At 25.8% G+C, this 24422-nt stretch overlaps 2 protein-coding genes across 2 annotated transcripts; one reads left to right on the top strand and one right to left on the bottom strand.

Moving 5' to 3' along the window:
• Window positions 1-6052: 6052 nt before the first annotated feature.
• On the top strand, window positions 6053-11201 carry LOC112727996 (jasmonate-induced oxygenase 2). The gene is made up of 3 exons (XM_025777961.3): window positions 6053-6734; window positions 9885-10218; window positions 10853-11201. Exons 1-3 carry the CDS (start codon window positions 6193-6195, stop codon window positions 11099-11101), a joined length of 1125 nt encoding a protein of 374 aa, XP_025633746.1. The 5' UTR covers window positions 6053-6192; the 3' UTR covers window positions 11102-11201.
• A 9657-nt stretch (window positions 11202-20858) lies between these two features.
• LOC112730421 (protein ALP1-like) lies at window positions 20859-21988 on the bottom strand. Its single transcript, XM_029290440.2, has 4 exons — window positions 21701-21988; window positions 21533-21614; window positions 21392-21466; window positions 20859-21307 (listed from the first exon to the last, which is right to left on the bottom strand). The coding sequence occupies exons 1-4, from the start codon at window positions 21986-21988 to the stop codon at window positions 20859-20861; spliced, it is 894 nt and encodes a 297-aa protein (XP_029146273.2).
• Window positions 21989-24422: the final 2434 nt, after the last annotated feature.

The raw sequence follows: 24422 nt of genomic DNA, 5'->3' as shown, positions 1-24422 counted from the left end.
ATGGAGAAATATTAGTTGAATAAGTTTTTATATAATTATGTTTTAGTTATTTTTAAAATATTGTTTTTTAATGACAAAAAATACAAAAATTTTATGAAAACTAACGCATAAATTTCTTATAATAATATAAAATACTTTTGAAAACTACAGGTTTTATTTTATATATAAGTGAAAAACTAGAGAAAAGAGAAGAAGAAAAAAAAATAAACAAAAGCACAAAAAAAAGGAAGAGGAAACAAAAATAGAAGAGGAAAAAAATATAAAATCTAATTTTTTTTTAATCATTTGATTAAAATTTTGGTTAAAAATAACTTGTTCGCTTTTAGCTATTAATGATTCATGCATGCGCCTAATAATATTCGGTCATGAAAGAGACTAGTATAAGTGCTGTAACTTAGTCTGCAAAATTCAACAAAGTAAAGTTCAAATTTGTTATCTTGTTTGCAGTCTAATCTGTCACATGTATGTTAGGTTTTCCTCTGTATATATACACAGGTTAGTCTATGCACTAAATACTTGTAATCAATCAATTGATGATATCTACAGAATTACAATTTACATATTCTCTTTGTGCATATAGCAGATTTATCTCTGCTTGTTCTTAAATTAAATAACATTATTTAAATTAATTAAATTAAATAATTAATATAATAAATTAATTAGAATCGTTTGACTCAATAAATTAAATTAAATAAATAAATAATATCTTATAAATACGCCATATAAAAATAATAATATTTTAAAAAATTATTAATCAAAATAAGAATAAATTAATGTAAATTAAAATAAAATCAATTTATTTATTATAATTAAATCAAATAATTAATATAACTGATTAATTATAGTTAATGTAGTCAAATAAAATATTAAAAAATTTGATATTTATCTCAACGAAATCAAATAAATGATTAATTATAAAACTCTTAAAAATCATTAATCAAAATATATAAGACGAAAAAATTAATATAAATTAAAATAAAGTCACACCATGTATTCCAGTCAAATTAAATAATTAATTAGTTATAGTTAATGTGATCAAATAAAATATTAAATAAGTTGATATTTATTCCAATCAAATTAAATATATGACTAATTAATTAACGTATTTAAATAAATTAAATAAAATAAAAAATACATTAATAACAGATCACGTCAACTATGTTATTAATTGGAAAAACTCTATTAAATTAATTAATTGATGTAATAAATTAATTATAATTATTTGACTTAGTAAAATAAATTAAATAAAAATATCTTATAAATATGTCATGAAAAAATTATAATATTTTTAAAAATTATTAATTAAAATATACATGAGACGAAAAAATTAATGCAAATTAAAAAAAAATTAATTTATTTATTATAGTCAAATCAAATAATTAATAAAACTGATTAGTTATAGTTATTGTGGTATTTATTCTATCAAATTAAATAAATAATTAATTAATTAACATATTTAAATAAATAAAATAAAATAAATAAAAATACCTTAATAACATACCACTTCAGCTATGTTATTAATTGAAAAATTCTATTAAATTAAATAATTAATATAATAAATTAATTATAATTATTTGACTCAATAAAGTAAATTAAATAAATAAAAGATATGTTATAAATAGACTCTATGTAAAAAATATAATACTTTTAAAAATTATTAATCAAAATACATGATATAAAAAATTTAATGCAAATTAATATAAAATTAACTTATTTATTAGTCGAATCAAATAATTAATATAATTAATTAATTATAAATAATTTGATCAAACAAAATATTAAAAACTTTGATATTTATTTCAATGAAATCAAATAAATGATTAATTATGATTCTCTTAAAAAGCGTTAATCAAAATATATAAGACGAAAAAAGTAATACAAATTAAAACAAAGTCAAATGATTAATTCTAGTCAAATTAAATAATTAATATAATTTATTAGTTATAGTAATATGGCCAAACAAAATATTAAATAAGTTGATGTTTATTCCAATCAAATTAATTAGTTAATATATTTAAATAAATCAAATAAAATAAATAAAAATACGTTAAGAACATACCACGCCAGCTACGTTATTAATTATTAATTAAGAAACTCGATTAAATTAAATAATTGATATAATAAATTAATTATAATTGTTTGACTCAATAAAATAAATAAAATAAATTAAAAATATCTTATAAATATATCATAAAAAATTATAACACTTTTAAAAATTATTAATCAAAATATATTAGACAAAAAATTCAACACAAATTAAAATAAAATTAATTTATTTATTGTAATTAAATCAAATAATTAATATAAATAATTAGTTATAGTTAATGTGGTCAAATATAGTATTAAAAAATTTGATGTTTATTTCAATAAAATCAAATAAATAATTAATTATGATACTCTTAAAAATTATTAATAAAAATACATAATACAAAAAAATTAATACAAATTAAAACAAAATCAAGTCATTTATTTCATTCTAATCAAATAATTAATATAATTAGTTATAGTTAATGTGTTCAAACAAATTATTAAATAAGTTGATATTTATTTCAATCAAATTAAATAAATGATTAATTAATTAATATTTTTAAATAAATCAAATAAAATAAATAAAAATACGTTAATATAATAGATACGCTTCATCTAATTAAAATAATATATTTCTAATTAAGAGATTGTCCGAGAAAAGAAAGAGATTTTATTTCCGTAAGCACATTCGTTAAAGTTATTTCTGAATGAAAAATATTTTTGCATATTTATATATAGTTTTTTTTTCCACAAGTAATTACAATAATTTAGAAAAAAAAATCAATGTTTTGAAAAATTGTTCTAGCTATTTTGTCTACTTCATTCCAAAATTGAATGTCATTCTTAGTGCTTTAAGAAAAATACCCAGAATTTTTGTCACAAAAGAAAAATATAAAATATTGTAGTGTCCAAAATGATGGTTAAGGGAAGTATTTTCCAAAATAATAACTTCATGTTTTGAACTTATATCTTTTTTTTTTTCTGGAAAAAAAAAGCAACACATCCCCTAATATTATTATATATTTCTAAGTTTTTCATATTTTTCCTTAATTAACAATGTATGCTTTTCATAATTAACAAAATACTCATACATTAAGCTAGTATTTAATTATAGGAATCATTTTTAACTTTTAAGTGAATTTTGTGCGGTCTGAATATGATAAGTAAAAAAAATATAAATTTCATTATCTTAAATAATTATTTATATTTTATAAAAAATATTAGGTGACTAACATTTTTTATTTGATTTATGTTTATTTTTATATTTAAACTAATACTAATAAAATTTTTTAATTAAAAATGTTAACTCTAACATCCCCCTCTCAAGTATATATAGTATATATACTTGAGAGAAAAGGCATCTTGCCTTTCTTTCTGTAAGAGTTATTAATTTCTAATTATATTTTTCAATTTTTCCAGATGCTAGTGGCACACTTGGAGAGTGGAAAAAGGATTCGTGTATGTGTGTGTTGTTGACTTAACATAAACACACACTCACACTTAGGACTTAGCCACATTAACAGCAAAAACAACGTGGTGCAATGCCTTAGTGGACCCCACTTTTAACTATTTTGTCTTATACGCCGCACCCATTAACACATACAACTTTTTCTTTTTTTCAAACGGCCTCCAATACTTGTTTAAGGAAACCAACAAGTTACCATTCAACTATTTCATATTGATTTAATACATACACATACAAGTTAACCACTCAACAATCTTAGGTACGAGGGGGCGGACCTAGAGCTATCGAGTAGGTCCTAGAATTTTAAGAAATTATATTAATATATGAGATATATATTTAAAAAATAAAAAATATTATGTAATTTAATAATTTTATATGTATTATTTTTTATTATATAATAAATTTATATTTTAATTATTTAATTCACTAATATTTTTTATTTAATTAATTTAATATTATACTCTCGAATTTTTGTATTTTTTAAATTAGTTTTTATATAATAATTTTTATATTTATTTTAAAAAAATAATTTATTTTTTTGTATTAATATATTTAATATTTATATTATTATATTAATAATAACGTACGTAGTTATATTTTAGTAATCACATTATGTACTTTATATATTATTTTTTTGTAAAAAATATTCATTTTTTTCTAAATTTATATTGTTAAAAGAAAAAATTTTATAAAGATATCTTATATCTTGTATTCTATAAGTATAAGGGTACTGTGTTTTTCAAATAATTAATAATTTATAATTTATTTTTAAATTTTTTAAAATTTTTAAAAGAATTAATTTTAATTAATAAAATATGTGATACTTTTTAACTAAACATGCTATAAATTATTGGTATTTTATAATTTTATAATGTACTATTGATATTGTTATATTTCTTTTATATAATTATCATATTAAAAATAAAATTATGAAAAAAATTATAATTATATATATATATATATTAATAAATCTTTTAAAAAACTAACTCTAAAACTATATGTTAATTATTTTTATAAAATAAAAAAAATATCTAAAATTCAGCCCTTCACTAAAATTTTTTAAATCCGTCCTGCATACAACCTTATTAGCTTGCCTATGAATCTTGGATTTTTCAATTCAAATTAAACTAAATCCATTATTTTTATGAAGCCACAATTTTCTTCTTTGTGTTTGTTTAATTAGTTTTTGTTTTGGTGGGGGAAAGGGGACACAAACCCAAACGTTACCAATTTGATTTTTCTTAGTTCACTTCTTCTTTTCCTCTTTTCCTTTTATAGATAATGTTACATGATATGCTTTTCGTGTGTATATATATACAATTATACATATATAAAGAAAAAACTACAAACTAAAAATCAGTTACGAATAAATTATTGTATATAAAAGTATGTATTTAATATTTTATAAAAAAATTATTATAATATTATAAATAAATTTAATTATTTGTTTATTGGTAGTTAATTATTTAATTAAAAAATTATAAATTAATATATATAAATATACATAAATATATAGTAATTAATTTTTAATATATATAATATTTTTAAAAATAATTATATTACATATACACAAAAAATTAATTATTGATCCGTCACTACATATAAAAATACGCATTTGACATTTTAAAATATTTTTATTATATTACTGTAAATAAATTTGATAATTCTATTATTATATATTTGATTATTTTACTATAAGACAAATTTGATTATTCGGATTGTTTGTAATTAAAAAAACATCTAAATTGATATATATATATATATATATATATATATATATATATATATATATATATATATATATATATATATATATATATATATCAATTTAGATGTTTTTTTAATTACATAATAAACAATCCGAATATACACACACACAAGCAAGTAGTTAATTTTTAATGTGCAAGTATTTATTTTTTTTAAAGAGAGTATAATATATTTTTGGTCATAATTATTAAAAATTTTATTTATACATCAAAATTAACTAATAAAATTAGATATCAATGTATTTGCGTATAAATATATGTGTGATTTAATTTATTTTTAATGTGTATTTATATTTTAATATATATTTTATACTAATAACTGATTTTGATGTATGTCCCATAATATAGCTATATAATTATATACTATTAAATTCTAACTATAGCCGTAATAATTATTAGGTCATACAAAAAATTATGAAAAAAAAAAAAAGGGCTATATATGCAAAATTATAATCAAGTTAGGTTGATTTAGTATTTAGTTTATTAGTCTATTTAAATAAGTATCGAAAATTTGAATTTTATCTTGTGCATACAGATATACAGTAATTCATTGACCAACAATAAATTTTTAAATGGAGTTACAATTTATGACGCATTAATTTTTGTCGTGCAAAATTAAAAGATACGACAGACAAAAATAAATAAATGCATAATTATGGCAAATCGCAATAAATTTCATTAAATAGTATATAATATAATGAGGACAATATCATCAATTTTATCACGGCGCCGAAATTTGTGTTCTCTGATTTTAGTGCCATCTAATCTATATATATACACCTCTTTAGTTCCTCTCAATCTCACACAATAACAACATCAAAACCTACAAAACAAACAGTTGCTAGTGCTTCCAACTCCACCCCATAATTAAAATCTCTCCTTTTTTCCCCCTTCTCTTATAATTGTTTGTGCTCTTCATTAAAAGAAAAAAAAATGATGGCATGCCAAGAGTGGCCAGAACCAATAATAAGAGTCCAATCCTTAGCTGAAAGTGGCATAAATGCAATCCCTGAACGTTTCATCAAACCTCAATCCCAAAGGCCCAAAACACAATCCAATGTTGTCCCAACAAAACAAGGTTTTAATGATGTTGATGTTGATGTTGATGTTGAGAACATCAATATCCCGGTTATTGATTTTCAAGACCTGTATGGTGAAGACAAGAATCTAAAGGAACAAACACTTAAAAGGGTCTCTGAGGCTTGTAGGGAATGGGGTTTTTTCCAAGTGCTTAACCATGGTGTTAACCATGATTTGATGAAGAGTGCTAGAGAGGTTTGGCGTGAGTTCTTTCACCAACCAATTGAGGCTAAAGAAAAATATGCTAACTCACCACTTACCTATGAAGGCTATGGGAGTAGGTTGGGAATTAAAAAAGGTGCCATTTTGGATTGGAGTGACTACTTCTTTCTCCATTACATGCCTTCTTCTCTTAGGGACCAAGAAAAGTGGCCTTCTTTGCCAAACTCTTTAAGGTAATGATTAATTTATATCCTATGTTTCTAAAAGATTCTCTTCTGTCTTTCTGTCTGTACTTGGTATTCTTTTTGTTGGGATATCGAAAAATTCTTATATATTCTGTCGATTTTTTTATTTATTGTCTATAATGTTTATTTCGTATCAGCTTTTTAGATCAAACCTTTCTTTTTTGTTGACGTCGTGCATGTCTAGAATTTTTTTTCATGGGTATTTTCTTTTTTATTATATTCAAAAAGGATTAAATTAATTAATTACTCTAGAAAATACTCAAGTTTAATTTATTCTCCTATGCTAACATTCTTTTACTAATTTGGTTCTTGTGTTTCTGATTTTTTTTAGACGTTATATATAGTAAAAAAAAAAAAGTTATGTGATTTTTGTTTCATTTTTCATTGATTTCTTTCTAAAAAATCTACAAGAAATGAAACTAGAGAGAACATCCACAGAAAACAGAACATGAACAGCTAGCTCACACATATTATTGGAATTGACCCAATATTTATTTATTGTATCTGACATTATTGTTTGCAAATCAACTTTAATTTGTGGGACAAATATGTTTTTCAAACGTGTAACCGATCATGTTACATGCCCCAAGTTCTAACTACTTATCAGTGCAAAAAAAGGGAAAAAAAATTAATTATCTTGAATATTAAACAATATAATGTTTAAGTTTGTAGTTGTTTAACTTGGTTCAAAGTTTATACACACTTACTTCATCTTGTAAATATCTCGTTAATTCATCTTCCCTGATTTTATATATTGTACGGTCAGATTAATTAGATGGGGCAACTAACATGCTAAGTTATTGAAAAAGAATTATTTTGTTAATTTATTCTGTTTTTCCTATACAAAAATAGTATACATTTAGAAATATTTCAAGTATTTTTGTAGTGATTATTATTCATCTCAATCTTACATATTTTATAATTGAGATATGATATATTCGTTATGGACGATTACATATTATAACTTGACTCTGAACGTTATAAAATCAGCCATCAATGTTAAAAAATTTTAATATGATCTATTTGTCATTAATACAATTCGAAAATAATGAACCATCTTAACAAAATTAATAATTAAAATTATTAAAACACTTAAAATACTGAAATACTTAAAATATTTTTTATATATGTAGATAAATGTATGTGAATTTTGCATTTTATTTAATAAAAAACAACATATAATTTCACTAATAAGTAGATATAGTTTTGTCTATTAAATTTAATTAGGTTTAGCAGGGGATTGTAGGTATAAAGGTGACAAGTTTATATTCTATTGGTCGTGTCAAATAAGAGGGTTGGTTCACAAATCCGTGTTGCCCATGAAGTGGATCTTCAATTTTTATTGTTATTAATATTAAATATTATTATTTTTAATTCGGATATGCTTATACAAAAAAAGTGAAAGGGTAGGAGTACCATATCATCCTTGGGAACTTGCATCTCCCATTAGTAGAAAATTTTCACATGCTCAATAACCGCTATTTTATATTCTAGATATGTGTGTCTCACTCATAATGATGAGACTGAAAATTCATGGACATATCTTTAACATAGATTTTATGAACCTTTTTTTATATATTGAATTATGGGTGATGAATTTTTTACAGATGTCAGTGACTTTTTATTTTTTTTATGTTATATATTATTGTGAATTTTTACAAAATGTCAAATGATATTTTATCTTTTTATAATTAAAATAATATATTTTTTGCAAAATATTAATAATATTTTGTCTTTAATAATTAAAAAATATTTTTTTACAAACGTCATATTTTATACTATTATTATAATAATATAAAATATTAAAATAATTAAATATTTTCATATTTCATACTAAAATTATTCATATATAAAAATTTTAACCGATTTTATACATTTAGTGCAAAAATTAATAAAATAAAAGAAAAAAAAAGCACTGCCATTAATTAATCGAGTGGTGCTGAGTGACCAGATGTTATTAAAATGTTAAAAGTAAACACAAAATCACATCACGACACACAATAAAAAGTGACGTTTATTATTATATTTTTAATAGGCACCTGTACACTTATTTTATTTATTTGGTGTGAATAAACAGGTATATGCCATATGTAAAACGTGTGTATAGAGAACTATAGATTTTTAAAGCCAAATGTCAACAACGGACTACAAAATGAAATATATTAAAACTAGAATAATTAATTAAAGAAGTATGCTTACAATAATACAAACAAAATACCAGCCGTATAGGATGTGGACATTTATTTAATTTATTTTTCATATATTATTTTTTAAAAAAAAATTAAAACAATTAATTGAGCTCCACCCACTTTTTTTTTTCTTTCTAAATATTTGTCATTTATTTTGTGTCTCAACAAAAAAAGTAAGATAATAAATTGTTTTGGTTAATTGAGGTGAAATATGTATGTGTGTGTGTGTATTTGTGTATGTATGCAAGACATGTCGTTTCTTTGTTGGAGTTTTTATTTAGAGACATAGTACAACCTTATCACTATCTATGATGAATAAAGTTTTACAATCTCTATCCACATAAAGTATGTAAATGAATAACATGCATGAGCTTGACTACTCATGGGAAAGAATTTTCAAGCAGCACATTGGATTTTGGATTGGAAATTTTAGATCCTTGATTGATAAAACCAAAACTATGTGTTGATGGAAAAAAGTTTAATTGGGTGACTATTCGTACCATGATGTTTTATATAAACAAAAATATTTGATAATAAAAAAAAATAGAAGTAATTTATCTTATTTAGTATTTATTAATTGTTATAACAATTAATGAATATTAAATAAGATAAGTTCTTGGTTGTTTCTTTTATCTTTTTAACATTACCGTTATATAAAATATTTGAATAGGAGTAGTTATCTTATAATTATTATTTCTCAAACTTTTCAAGGTAAAATTTTTCGTAAAGTGAAATAGTAAGTCAAGAATATTCTTAGTGTTATATAAATAGAGTGGACTAGAAATAACAACTTTTTTATTTTATTATTTATATGGCTCTCCTCAGGAGATTATTTAAAAAATAATAACAATTAATTAATTTTTAATATTTTTTTTAAGGATTTTATTAGTTATGTCACTCTTTTATTATTACTGCTTATTAATTTTTATTTTATTTTATTTGAAAAAAGGGATGTGATTAATGAATATGGTGATGAAGTGGTTAAGCTAGGAGGAAGGGTTCTTGAATTGTTATCAATAAACCTTGGTTTGAAGGAGGATTTCTTGATGAATTCATTTGGTGGAGAGAGTGAGATTGGTGCATGCTTAAGGGTTAATTTCTACCCAAAATGCCCTCAACCAGACCTAACTCTTGGGCTCTCATCTCACTCAGACCCTGGGGGTATGACCATACTTTTACCAGATGAAAATGTTTCTGGTCTTCAAGTCCGCAGAGGAGAACATTGGATCACTGTCAAGCCTGTCCCAAATGCATTCATCATCAACATTGGTGACCAAATTCAGGTTATTTTCAAATCTAATACTAATAAACTCTCTAATCTCTATTTTATTAATTCTCTCTTAATGAAGTAATAATTCAACTCATAAGAAGGGTAGTAGAGTGGTAGACTAGAAAGGGCAAAGAGTTAAATTAAATAGATTTATTTTTATTTTTGTTTTAAATATTTGTATAATTATATTAAATGATAAAAGGCTTTAGAAGAGTTAAATTCGTCGGTAAATTACCAACAAATAAAAAGATCTTTCAATAAATAAAGATTTTGAACAAAATTTTTATTGACGACGGACAATATCTGTCGATAAAATAAAAGTCTATCAATAACAAAAATAGAATTTATCAATAATATATTATTTTTAGATAATATTTACTGAAATATCTAATCCTATCGTACCGTGAAAATTAACAAAAATATATAGAATATTTATATTATTTTAAAGTTATAACTTTTTAGGATTTAACAAACTAGTATCGTAAAAGAATTTGCTAACAAATCTTAAATTTTTTTCTATATATACCTTATATTATATAACCCATTGAACTAAATATTTAGGGGAAAAGCTAATTAAGGCCCCTTAAATTTGTGCAATTATATATACTTATTATTGTTAATGTAGAATTTGGTTATGTTAATTTCAGGTGCTAAGCAATGCAATGTACAAGAGTATAGAACATAGAGTAATTGTGAACTCAAACAAGGATAGAGTTTCATTGGCCTTCTTTTACAATCCAAGAAGTGATTTACTAATTCAACCTGCTAAGGAGCTTGTGAGTGAGGATAGGCCACCACTCTATCCACCAATGACATTTGATGAATATAGACTTTACATTAGGACCAAAGGACCATGTGGAAAATCTCAAGTTGAATCTTTGACTTCCCAAAAGTGATTTTCCAATTATGCCCTAATTTATTACCATCTTGGTTGTGGAATTAATTAGAATATGTGTACAATTATTGGGTTATTAATTCAAGATAGCTCTTCTGTTTTTTCCTCGGAGCAATATTATTATCTTTTTCTTTAAAAGGAAATGGAAGATAAAAAATTATTAAACTTGGATTATTGTTAATTAAATTCAAGCTATTAAAGTTATTAAATTTTTTTAAAAGAAAAAAGAAAAAAAATGTTTGAATCACGTTTTAGTCCTTTTTATATCTTTCTTTCTTTAATATCTCAAATTTAATGATTGCATGAGTCAATTATTCAGGAAAGAATAAAAAAAAGAGGAATAATGGTGGTGACGACTAAAATTCTTGCCTGTGATGCCTAAGAAATAATGGATAAGAATTAAAGAATTAAACCATGTGCCATGAAGCATTATTATATTGTGACCATTTAATTTGAATCCCATAACAAATGAACTAAGTTGCGTTCAACTATTTGCAACCAACATTTTGAGTTGTTTGATCCCTATCTTCTCTGTTTGTGGAACCAATTGAGTGTACTATTACTATTCAAAATATAATAATATCACTTCTTTAATAATATGTCTTTCTGCCTTTCTTCAATACTTTTTAAACATGAAAGTAAAATTTGGCACAAATAATCGACATCGAAAAAAATTTGACAGTTGAAGTAAAAAATTATATATGTATAAAACACACTATTTTATATTTAGTGTCTAAATCTGTATGAGGTTTAAGATTATTTTGGATCTAAATTTATTTAAGGTCTAAAATTATTTGAGATTTAAGACTATTTAAAATTTAAATTTATTTAAAGTTCAAGACTATTCGAAGAGCAAGTTACTTGAAGTTTAAGATTATATCAATTAATTTAGAATTTTTTTTATAAATAAAATTAGTTTCAATAAGTTAGGAGAATTTTTATTCATTCACACACTCACTTACTCTAAAATTCATAGTCACGCTGATGCACGAAAACATATGGGTTACAAGTTTATGTAAGTATTGAAAAACTCCAATTTCTCTTTTATTTTCTTTCTGTTAATTAAATTTTGTTATTTTTATTCAAACTCTTGTAAATTTTTACATATTTTAATATAAATCTTATAATTTTTAATTTTTAATTTTTTGCATTTGTTCTTTCTTACTTCTTATTTACTCTAATTATTATTCTTCTTTACATTTTTATTGGGTACGATCTCTAAATCCTAAGAACAACTCGCAAAAAAAAAATCGTATCTGCTTCTCAAATTAAAATCTTGACACAAGTTTAGTTGACACCTCCTATCCAGGTAAAAAAAACAAACAAAATTCAGGCGAAACAGATAGATATTACATTTGATATTTTACTATAATTAAAGTATGATTTTAAATTTTTTAGTATTATCTCCTTTCTAAAATAAGTGTTTCTTTTCCTTCTTAAATTTATTAAACTATTAATAATAAACACACAATTCATTCTATATCTATTTATAGAAAAAACGATGTAATTCTTAACCAAAAAAAAAAGAAAAGGATAACTAATCCTAATTTATGTAGGTTTTAAATTAAATCTATTCTCATAAATCATAATCGTAATTTTTACATTTATTTTATTACCGTACTTTATTATCATTATTATCTTTTTTTTCACACTATTAACATTGCCAACACCAACAATATTACCTTAATTTAAACTAAACACAAAGACTAAGATAGATGTTCACTAAAAAATTAAGTCAATGTATTTATATACCAAATACATTAAATAGAGTTGAAATTGATAACTACAAATTGGTAGTGCTTGACCCCTCTATTAATGGAGTTAAATTCTGCATGTCCCTCTTATCATAAAAGTACCAAAAAGAGACAGTGGATTAAACAGCAGAAAGCAGAGAAAGTGGTCCTCTGTTACCCACTATCTTCGGGGTAACAAAAACGTGGATTAAGACTTCCTTTGATTTTTATATTATTATATATCCACCTGTTCAACCCACCATACACCATAGTATTCAGAAAACGCACGTTTTTAATACACACTATAGACTACTTTTTAATTAGGAGATTTCACTTATTTAATTTCAGCCACGTCAGTATTTGATAAATAATAATAATAATAATAATAATAATAATAAGGACAATCTACCTAATTAAATAAACTGTGTGAATCGTTTACCTAAATACACAAAACAGAAACTTCTTACGCGCATATGCATTTTTATGTTTATGTAAACCGTGAGAGCCAACCACGGGTTCAATTTAATACATAAACCGTAACTACAAGGCATGGTTTACTTGTGAATGGAATTCTTCATAAACCGTAGCAAGTTATCACGGTTTACTAAGGGAGGCAAATGCACATAAAACGTTGTAAGCAGCAACGGTTTATGAAGGAGTTTGAGTAGGCATAAACCTTTGTTAGCTGCAACGGTTTATGAGGAGAGAAATTCTATATAGGGTAATGATAGGTAGCCAAAAAATAATTATAATATAGATGTCATGTAAAAATTTTCATTCTCTTGATAAGCAAGTGACATACATTTCCTTATCACTTATCCTCCTTATCACCTGTCATTTTGCTGCATGTTTGGAGTCATTAATGTTCTTTCCAAAATCAATTTCAGTTTCTCTCAAATCAAATCTCTAACATCTCTCAATCACATTATTATCCATTAAATACAATAATTCTCTGCAAAAATTATGAAAGTTAAATAATTAAAAAATTTTAACAACTTCTACTGTACAACTTATATTTTACATATAGACTATAAAAAAATAAAAAATAAAATATAAACAAAAATTTAAAAATAATTTTTTAAAAATAATTATTAACTCGTCATATTAAAATCAATAAATAAGCATACATATGAATATTAAAAAAATATTAAAATAATTAAACTCACGACCTACTAGTGCACATATGAGATAATTTGAAGAATACAATAAGACGTATAGTTTAAAATTTGATAATATTAATTATAAAAATTTATTAATTATAGACATCATAGGTATGAAATTATGAATATTATGAGTATAAATTATGGATGTTATTAATATAAAATTATAGATGTTATGTGGATAAATTTATGGATGTTATGAGTAAATTTATCAATTAAATAAATTAATATAAGAATTTGACATTTTTTTAAATTAAATTATGATAAAATTTAAAAATATTTGTGTTAACCTAATAGTTACTTATGCAATAACTAAAAAATGATACGTGTATGGTTGTAATATCTAATAAACATGAATTTAATTTTTAGATGTTAGTTGTATGTAATTATGGATGTTATGTATATAAACGTATGAATGTTATGTGTATGAACATAGTAGTACAATATAATTATAAATACACATAAAAACATAAAAAAAAATCGGTTTATTACCATACCTCATTAAACTAGTGTGATTTTTCATATTCTCAAAAATCGGTTGACTGACAATTATCTCGTCGGATGAGTCTGTCTGTTGTTCAAATTTTTCATCAGCACCTTTTACCATAAAGGATAACTATACAAAAAGTGGCTAATTTCACTATCGAGTATAACAAATAAAACACAATACTATAATTTTAGGTGCTAATTTGTTTTATTATGTATGTTAATGTGGATGTTAACTTCATGTAATTATGGATGTTATTCATATAAACTTATTGATTGCGTAAAGCATGAACTTTATACGAATATTATGCATATAACTAAAAAAAAAAAAAAATTAGTGAGCAAAATCAAAAGATTTAAATACCAATACCAAAAGAAAGTTTAAATATAAAAAAAAATATTTCTTATTTTAGCGATCAACATCATAAAACTATTTTAAAAAATTAAAGGTGTACATTTAAAACATATATAAAAATTGAAGGTATACATTTGAAACGTATATAAAATGGTATATAAAACATTTTTCTAAAATAATTATTGATTTTTTAGTTTTTAGTCTCTATAAAAATTAGGTTTTTGCTAACAAGAGATCCAAAGATATAATTAAGGATACTACAAATAAAAATTTGAAAAAAAGATGCAAAAATAAATCAAAGGTGAATTCACATGTTACGAAAAAAATTTTAAATGCTTCTATTTTCATAAAACTATTTTTAAAAATTAAAAAATATAACAAAAATAATAAAAAATTTATTTTTCTAGACATAAATAGCAAACAAATAATTATCAAGAATGTTACGCACATAATTAAAGTGCTAAAAAATACACAAAAAATAATCTAGGCTATTACTATATCTTATCAGAGCTAGCGTAGTTTTTTATATTCTCAGAAATTGATTGATTGGCAACAATTTCATCAGGTGAATCTGTCTGTTGTTCAAATTTTTTAGCACCTTCTGCCATAGGTACTGTATTAAGGTCGAAATCAATTGCCATACAAATGACAATGATAAGAACAATTTCTTGTAAAATTTCTTGGCTCATACACTATTGTGCTTGCAATGGTGTTATTCTTGTGATTTTTGAATGAATATGATTGAATTAACATAAAGTATATATTAGGATAGGTTTCATGTTTCATATCTCCAATAATTGATGATAAATACCATAACGGACAAAGAATCAATTGCAATTATTTAATGTAATTGATATTATAATTACCGTTCTTAAATATAATTATTATTAATCTTTATTGTATTTTTATATATAAAAATTAAATTATAAAAAGGAATATTAAGTATTGATTACAATAATGCCTAATAAAAAGGGCTATGATTTTATAATTAATATCATTAATAAGTAGATTTGATAAGAATGGTGATAAGTATAATGATAAGAGAGTGAGATAAAAAATAAAACTGATATTAAATGATATAAATGAAGTGAATTATGAAAAGTTTTGGCTAATTATGGATGGAAAATTTTGGTTACCAAACTTTTTCCTTCTATATATATGTGAGTGAGATTCAAGCTGGTGAAGAGATTATTGTCACAATGGCAAGTGAGGAAGAGAGTTTTCTTGTCTTAGTGCATTGCTCTGGAAAAATCCAAAAAAGCAAAATATATGGTGTGAAGTTCACTGACAGAGAACCACTGAGTGTTTTCATCAGTTCATCAAGCACTTTGTCAGATTTGAAGAACAGCATCTTGTAGAAGTTTGGGGTATTTGGTAGCAAGTGGGTGAAGAAGCTATTCTACAAGATTCCCATCGCAGTTGTCTCGACCGGTGTTAAGTATGATACCTTTGTGCTAGCGGCTGATGAAGATATTAGGGTTCTGTTTCATTGTGTTAGGAGTTTTCCGGAGGTCAGAATACACGAGTTGTTCGCGAAGTTGGAGGTTGGAGTCGATAGTTCTGGGACATCAGCTCCAGTTCATAGCTCGACTGCCGGGGATAGGAATCTGTGGGCCACACGGCACCACCACTCAAGGTACTTAGCTGATGGACCGGGGTCAGGGACTCGATCGACCGGTATGACTGAATAAAGCCGGTTCTCCCAATGCTGATGCCACTCCTAATAATATCTGGGGAACCATCGATCCCCATCCCTGCCATCCTTCGCATGTAGCCAATCTATGTTCAGAGCCCCCTGAGGGAGATGCTGAACACCGCCAAACTGAGGTAGCACCCTATCCACTTGATGCCACTCAATCGCAGCAAAATATATCAGGCTGGTGATGCTGGTCCATAGCCTACGGTGCTCGTCAACTAGTATCTCTGAATGAATAACAGAAGCAACCTCGGTAGAAGAATACGGCTCCCACACAAACTGTATCGAAAAAGTTACAGTTAGGTAAGACCATCAGATTTAACATAAAACAGTCCAAGTAAGAGCAATAACTACATGACTCACATCGTGGACACGCAATCGATCCAAAGTAAGGCGTACAGACACCACTCTTTGATCCCCTGCATCGTTCCTCGGTAGATATGTAGCCCACCTACAATTTTCATTGAAATCATGTCATAACCAACAAGAACACATGATATTGACCAAGTTATGAACCGAAAATCTTAAACCATACCTGGATGCAAGCGGAAACTCGAATCCATCAAACCCACTAGGCCTCAAAGTGAGAAACCTCCAGAAAATTCAAGACTGTAGAAGCTGTAGTGGCCCGGCCAAGTTAACAACATTTCTGTTTGTCCTACGACAAAGACATCTTTACAACCAGGCCAGTGCCGCCAAGCCCCAGCTATATCTGCCCAACTCGTCCAACGATGCCAAATAAGGCAACCAGCAAAGGTGGACCCGGTTTGCATTTTTGTCCGCAAATAGCTGAGAGGACAACAACATCAGAATATAGGCACGCGTGTATATACGCACGGTCTCCTCACTAGCATCTGCTGGGAGAACCCGGAACCTCTCATGGAACCATGTGTAACACACTGTCATCTACTTGACTTTACTCTGCGGAGGTAACTCCCCAAACAACTCGTGAAACCACACCCATGCCGGTCTTCCATTTTCCATCAGATTCTCAAACTCAGTCAGGCACCCACTGACGGGCTCCCCATCGATCGGCAAACCCAGCTGATATGCCACATCTTGCAAAGTGATAGTGCACTCCCCAAATGGCATATGAAAGGTGTGGGTCTCAGGACGCCACCGCTCAATAAATACGCTAAGTAGAGGCTCATCAACCCAGAACCAGTGACTGTTCAGCCTAGCCAAATGATACAAGCCGGCGGTCTCCAGATACGGTATAATTCAGTCGTGTAAAGGCATATTCTACTGTCTCCTAACGCCGCTAATAACCCTAGTAGGCTACAAAATGTGGGTAACAAAATCCCTCAACATACGACCAATACTAATAACATCAAACATAGTGTAAAAAAATTTATTAGATACCGACTTTGGTTTTCTATTTCCTCTAATAAATAGTAATAACAACAACGAAACAATAGGAATAACAACAATACTAACAGGAATAGTTCTACTAACAATAACAATAATTATAATGTTAACACCTCCCAATTTTAGTACAAAATAAAAGTAATAATAATAACTACCATTATCATAATAGTAACAAATATAATAATAGTAATAATGATACAACTACTACTGCTACTATGAAGTCATAATAACAAATTAAAAATAATAATAATAATAATAATAATAATAATAATAATAATAATAATAATATCTAACCTCTTCGTGACGTATCCAGCCACGTGAACAACGCTATTTAGTCGATAAAAGCGAGCTTCGTCTTCCATGGTTCCACTATCCAAATCTCACCAAAACCTTCCAAACCTCTCCCTCAAACTCTCTCAACCCCCAAGCTCTTTCAATTTTTGTTTCAGCACAAATGATCCGTCATGACCATCAACAGATTATGTATTTATAGTAATTAGCATGTAAACCATGGGAACCAAGGTAGATTTACGTTCAAGGCCTCCTCTTCATAAACCGTGGGAAGCAACCACGGTTTATGCCTAAGTTTTTTCCTTCATAATCCGTGGTAGGTAGCCACGGATTATGCCCAAACTCTTCCAACCATAAACCCTCGTAGCCTCCAACCGTATACGTAAAAACTAAAAACTGTGGTTAGCTCCTACAGTTTACATAAAATTAAAATTGCACATGCATGTAAGAAGTTTCTGTTTTGTATATTCAGATAAACGATTCACACAATTTATTTAATTAGGTAGATTGTCCATATAATAATAATAATAATAATAATAATAATAATAATAATAATAATGCAATAACAGGATCAATCAGTTGTCATTCACATAATGCATTTACGCGCTTGATTAAAGTGAAAATGATGTTTCATTATTAAATTGAAAGAAAAATCATTTCAGAAAAATATTTGTCACATGCACCCTAAACTTAGTCTCATAAAAGGGTGCTTTGTTGGATTTTCTTTATTATTATTATTATTATTATTATTATTATTATTATTATTGTGGATGCTTCGTTCTTTTTTTTTTCTTTAAGTATAAGTTGGCAATTTATTATCAATACTATTTTGTAGCATTATTACATACAGCATAAACTTTATTTGTAATTTATGGTACTTTATTGGACCTTTTTAAAAGTTTAATATATAATTTTTAAACTAACAAGTGAAAAAATACAACACTAATTAACTCAAAAAATAATTAAATTAAATAATAATAAATTTAAAAATTAATAATAATAAATAATAAATCAATAATTAACTCATAAAATAAATAAATTAAGATTAACTCAAAGAATTAACAACCATCAATTAATTAACTCAAAAAAATAATTAATTTAAATAACAATAAACTCTAAAAATTAATAACAATTAATAATAAGACAACAATTAACTAAAAAATTAACAAATTAAGATTAACTCAAAAAATTAATAACAATTAATAATAAGACAACAATTAACTAAAAAATTAACAAATTAAGATTAACTCAGAGAATTAACAACAATCAACTAATTAAATCAGAAAATAATTAACTCAGACAACAATTAACACAGAAAATTAACAACAATCAACAATAAAACAACAATTAACTCGAAAAATTACATGCTAAGATTAACTCAGAGAATTAAATTAAACCTAAAGGTTCATTAAGTCTATGTTAAACTAGTTTGACTTTTCATACTTTGCTTAACCCTAAACGAAATGTTAAGTACTAACTATGTTGTCTCTAGTTCACTTCTCTAAGTGATTTTCATCTTTACTTTTAGGGTGTGTGTGGTTCAAAGATTAAATTTTATTACTAGGAATGTCATTCCTAGGAATATAATGCTTAGAAATAAGATTACTTGGAATATAAGATACCTATGTTTGTTTATAAAAATTAATATCTTGGAATATTATGTAATAATCCTAGGAATGAATAAATTTTTGTTTGGTTGAGTTTAAATTTCTTGGTCATATTATGTAATATGTCAAAATTACCCTTACTCATTTAAATTAAAATATTAATGACTAAAAAATAGATATAAAGCTAATTAAATATTATTTTTTTTACATTGATTTTTTTTAATTTACAAAATATCTCTAATAATAAATTTACTAAAATACCCCTAATAATAAATATGTTTAGCTAAAATTATTATTAATTCTAATTTTTTTAGAATTTACTAAAATACCCTTAATATTAAATATGTTCAAATAAAATTATTCTTGATTTTATTTTTTTAGAATTTACTTAAATACCCCAATATCAAATATGTTTAACTAAAATTATTATTGATTCTAAATTTTTTTAAATTATTAAAATATTCTTAATATCAAATAATTATTATTAAAATAATTATTACTAATAACATATTCCTAATATTCCTATTATTATTGATTCTAATTTTTTTTAAAAATTTACTTAAATACTCCCAATATCAAATATATTTAAATAAAATTATTTTTTATTCTAATTTTTTTTAAATTTACTAAAATACCCACAATATCAAATATCTTTAGCTAAATTATTATTGATTCCAAAATTTCACTTAATACAATATGTTTAATTAAAATTATTACTTTTTTACATTTTGAATTTACAAAAATACTTCTAATAAAAAATTTACTAAAATACCCTTAATAAAAATAGGTTTAATTAAAATTATTATCGATTCTAATCTTTTTAAATTTACTAAAATACCCTTAATAACAAATATCTTTAATTAAAATTAACATTATCACAATTAAATTTACTAAAAAAGCATTACTATTATCCAAATAAAAGTTACAAAGAAGTCTCAAAAGTAAAAAATTACTTGCACTAATAAGCATACATGCACAACTCTTATACAAGAACACAAACACATCAACAAAATGAAATCAACGTTACGACAGACAGCCTCATACATAGAAAAATTATTATAATTATCGAGCGTGATGTCTTCTCCTCCATTGGTTCCACATTTCTTGTGCAAGTTGATCTCTCCATCTACCCCAAGCATCACTTGTCTCAATATGGTGGATCGTCTCACCATCTACTCCAAGTATATTTTGATCTTCCATCTCATCAATAGGATCCACAACCATCACTCTTCTAATATGATTATGCAAAAGGCAACAAGCAGTTATAATTCTTCCTTGAGTCTTAATAGGATAAAATGATCTTCCCCTTAAAATTCCCCATCTTACTTTCAATACTCCAAATGCCCTTTCAATGACATTCCTAGCTTGTGAGTGTTTCATATTAAAAAACTCTTGAGCTGTACTGGGTTGATTATGTGGATTAAACTCACTCAAATGATATTTTTGTCCTCTATAAGGTGCCAAAAATCCTTCACAATTCATGTATCCAGCATCACATAAGTAGTAATGACCTAGTGTAACATATAAAATTGAACAAAATTAATGAAAGATCAAATAGTTACTTTGATAACATACTAAAGTCTCAATAAAAATACCTTGGGGAACACTAAACCCATTACGAAATAGTGCATCTCGCAATACCCTAGAATCCGCAGCTGAATCCTCCCAACCTGCCAATACCTAGATAAATTGCATATCAGGAGCAACCACTCCAAGCACATTGGTTGTTATGTCACCTTTTTTGTTTCGATATCTAGGCTTATCAGCCTCAAGGACATTGACTTTGATATGAGTACCATCTAAGGCTCCTAGACAATTCTAAAATCCAAGAAAAGATATCAATTAACTCAATTCTAAAGCACACCAAGCATATTAGGTTTAATAACATTAGCAAGATAAATTACCTTGAACCATTTCCATCGTTCATCCATTCTATCCTGGCTAAATGGTTGAGGTTTCTTCAGTAAGAGATTATGACATCTCAAAATAGCAAGCAATACATCATTAAACCGCCTACTAATTGTTTCTTCAGATCTCACAAATTGTCTCTTTATTACTCTAATTTTGACGTCATGTGCTATAATATGTAAAAACATGGCAACCATTTCTTCCACACCCATATTCCTACTTGGTTCTAACCTTCCAACCGTTTTAAGCATGTTACACAATGCATGAAAGGCACATCTATCCATTCTTGTGTTTTCTATACATGCTAGATCACTAAAATAAATAATCCTATCGACACTAACATCCCTTATTACTTGCCTATTGTAACTATCATTCCATTTTCTTTTCTTTTTTTTCAATTGCAATATAATCAAAACATAGAAAATCATCAACAACTTAACCATAAGGTCATTCATTAATTTAAAATGTAAAATCAAGCAGGCAATAACTCTCATCTTCTGTTTGGGATCTATTCTGTCAAAAAAAATATTAAAATATTTAGTTAGAAGACTTTACTATTTATTTATTCTATGTAAACTTTTTTCTATCATTTAAAAAATAAAATTAATAGCCAAAAGAACATCTCACAACACATGATATATATATTAGCCAAGAGGAATTACTACTGGAATTCAAGAAAATCAATTAAACACAAGAGGATTACTTCAAGGAACACATCTTGAAAATGTTATTATGAATAATCATCCAACGGTTTACAATATCATCTTCATTAGTGTTAATAGAAATAGTCACCTAAGCACAAACACAACAAAATGAGTCATTGACACATTAACTATTGTTGATGCTTCCAGGAAGCCGACAAGATTGAACTGGCTAAGTCAACAGGGCTAGATCAGAAGCAAATTAACAATTGGTTTATTAAATTAAAGTAGGTTACCGACTGTAAAAATGCTTAATTACTCCCAGAAAGAGAATGGGAAGTGATCATATATAATATATATTATGAGGAACGTTAGGAGTCAATATAGAAAGTTAGATAGTATTGAAAATACATGGAAAGAAAAATTGAATGAATGCATGCTTATTTGCTTTTTTGGTTCATTATCATACGTACTTCACTTGCTGTTGCTGCATCGTTGCATAGTCATTTTACTTCCTCAATTCAAATCAAATTTTTTTACTCCCAAAGTTACTCAATCACTTCTAGTAGCTTATTCATTCTGGCCCTATGGGTGTGTGTTGGTGATATATAAATGAGTTTAATTGGAGGTGGACTAGAGCTAGTTGTATAAAGATAAAGTTTCTATCCCTGCCCTTCTTTTATTTGTTCCTGCTTTTTTTTTTCTCTTCTAAATAGATGAAAGATGAATCACAATATTAGTCAAACAGCATAGAAATTTAACACAAGGGTTTAAAGCAAAGAAAGCTCCTCCACATCCTGCTCTGTTCTATGAACAAGCTATGAGAATACAAAGTAAAGGGACTGGCATGTTTACTCCACAGTCCTTATGAATCCTTATGCCACAAGAATCAAACCCAAAATTTTATAATACAGACCCAAAAACCTTGATAGCAGATTTGATTTTCCAACCCCTAAGTCCCCAATCAGAACAACTTTGAATAGATAATCACACTCCTCATCAAATGCATCAGCCATATATCTATCTTGTTAATTAACCTCTCTACCTGCTTTCACTTTCACCCTTTTATCTATCTATCTATCTATGTATATGCCTTTATTGAAAATTCTAAAGGAACAAACCTAGTGACTAGTGAGGAGTTGAAAATAAAACCAAACCGAAAATAAGAATTGTTGGATATGAAAGGAGAAAGCTACAGGGTGCAAGATCATGATCACACTTATGTAATGTTATAATTAATTAAGATTACGAAATTGGGAGGGCCAAGACACAATCCTTTCTTTGGATGGTATTATTATTATTATTATTATTATTATTATTATTATTATTATTATTATTATTATTATTTACTCTCACAGTTACACTTGAATGATTACTAGTCCTTGATAAGAGGTTATATAATTATTATTTGTTTCTAACATGTTAGCTTGTAACTACTACTTTTTCAGTCTTTCTCTGGAGTAATTCATGCTCCTCCACATCCTACTCTGTTCTATGAACAAGCTATGAGAATACAAAGCAAAGGGACTAGCGTGTTTACTCCACAGTCTTTATGAATCCTTATGCCACAAGAATCAAACCCAAAATTTCATAATGCAGACCAAAAAATAATAACAATTCTAAGTTACAGCATATGACTGAAAACAGAATCAACAAAGAAAAAAATAAACATAACTCTATTTTATAACCTCAGCATTCAACCTTTTATTCAATCCACCATAGTCTTTGTCTTATATATACATTGATCAAAAGGTAAAAAAAAGCCTTTTCCAATTTCAAAAAAGAATTTCTTTCATTTTTCAAAGGGCTTTGAGTGTTGTAGTAATCATCAAAGAACCTCTTGTTATGCTTCCTTAATGACATTGCATTTCAAAGAACCATATATTTTATTCAGTATCACAAACCAATCAACAATAAGATTAACAGCAATGAATCAACTATTTGACAAAATATTTTAAACCTAGCACAAACCTTCATGCCAATAAATTATAGCACAAACATTGTTCAGGAAAAATAAATAAATAATAAATAAAAGATCCTTACCTGAAGAAGAAGATTTTGTGCTTGAAAAAGATGA

This window comes from Arachis hypogaea, chromosome 12, assembly GCF_003086295.3.
Source record: "Arachis hypogaea cultivar Tifrunner chromosome 12, arahy.Tifrunner.gnm2.J5K5, whole genome shotgun sequence".
NCBI classification, from domain to species: domain Eukaryota; kingdom Viridiplantae; phylum Streptophyta; class Magnoliopsida; order Fabales; family Fabaceae; genus Arachis; species Arachis hypogaea.
Note: the sequence above shows the minus strand (reverse complement) of the source record. Positions and strands in the feature narration are given on the sequence as shown.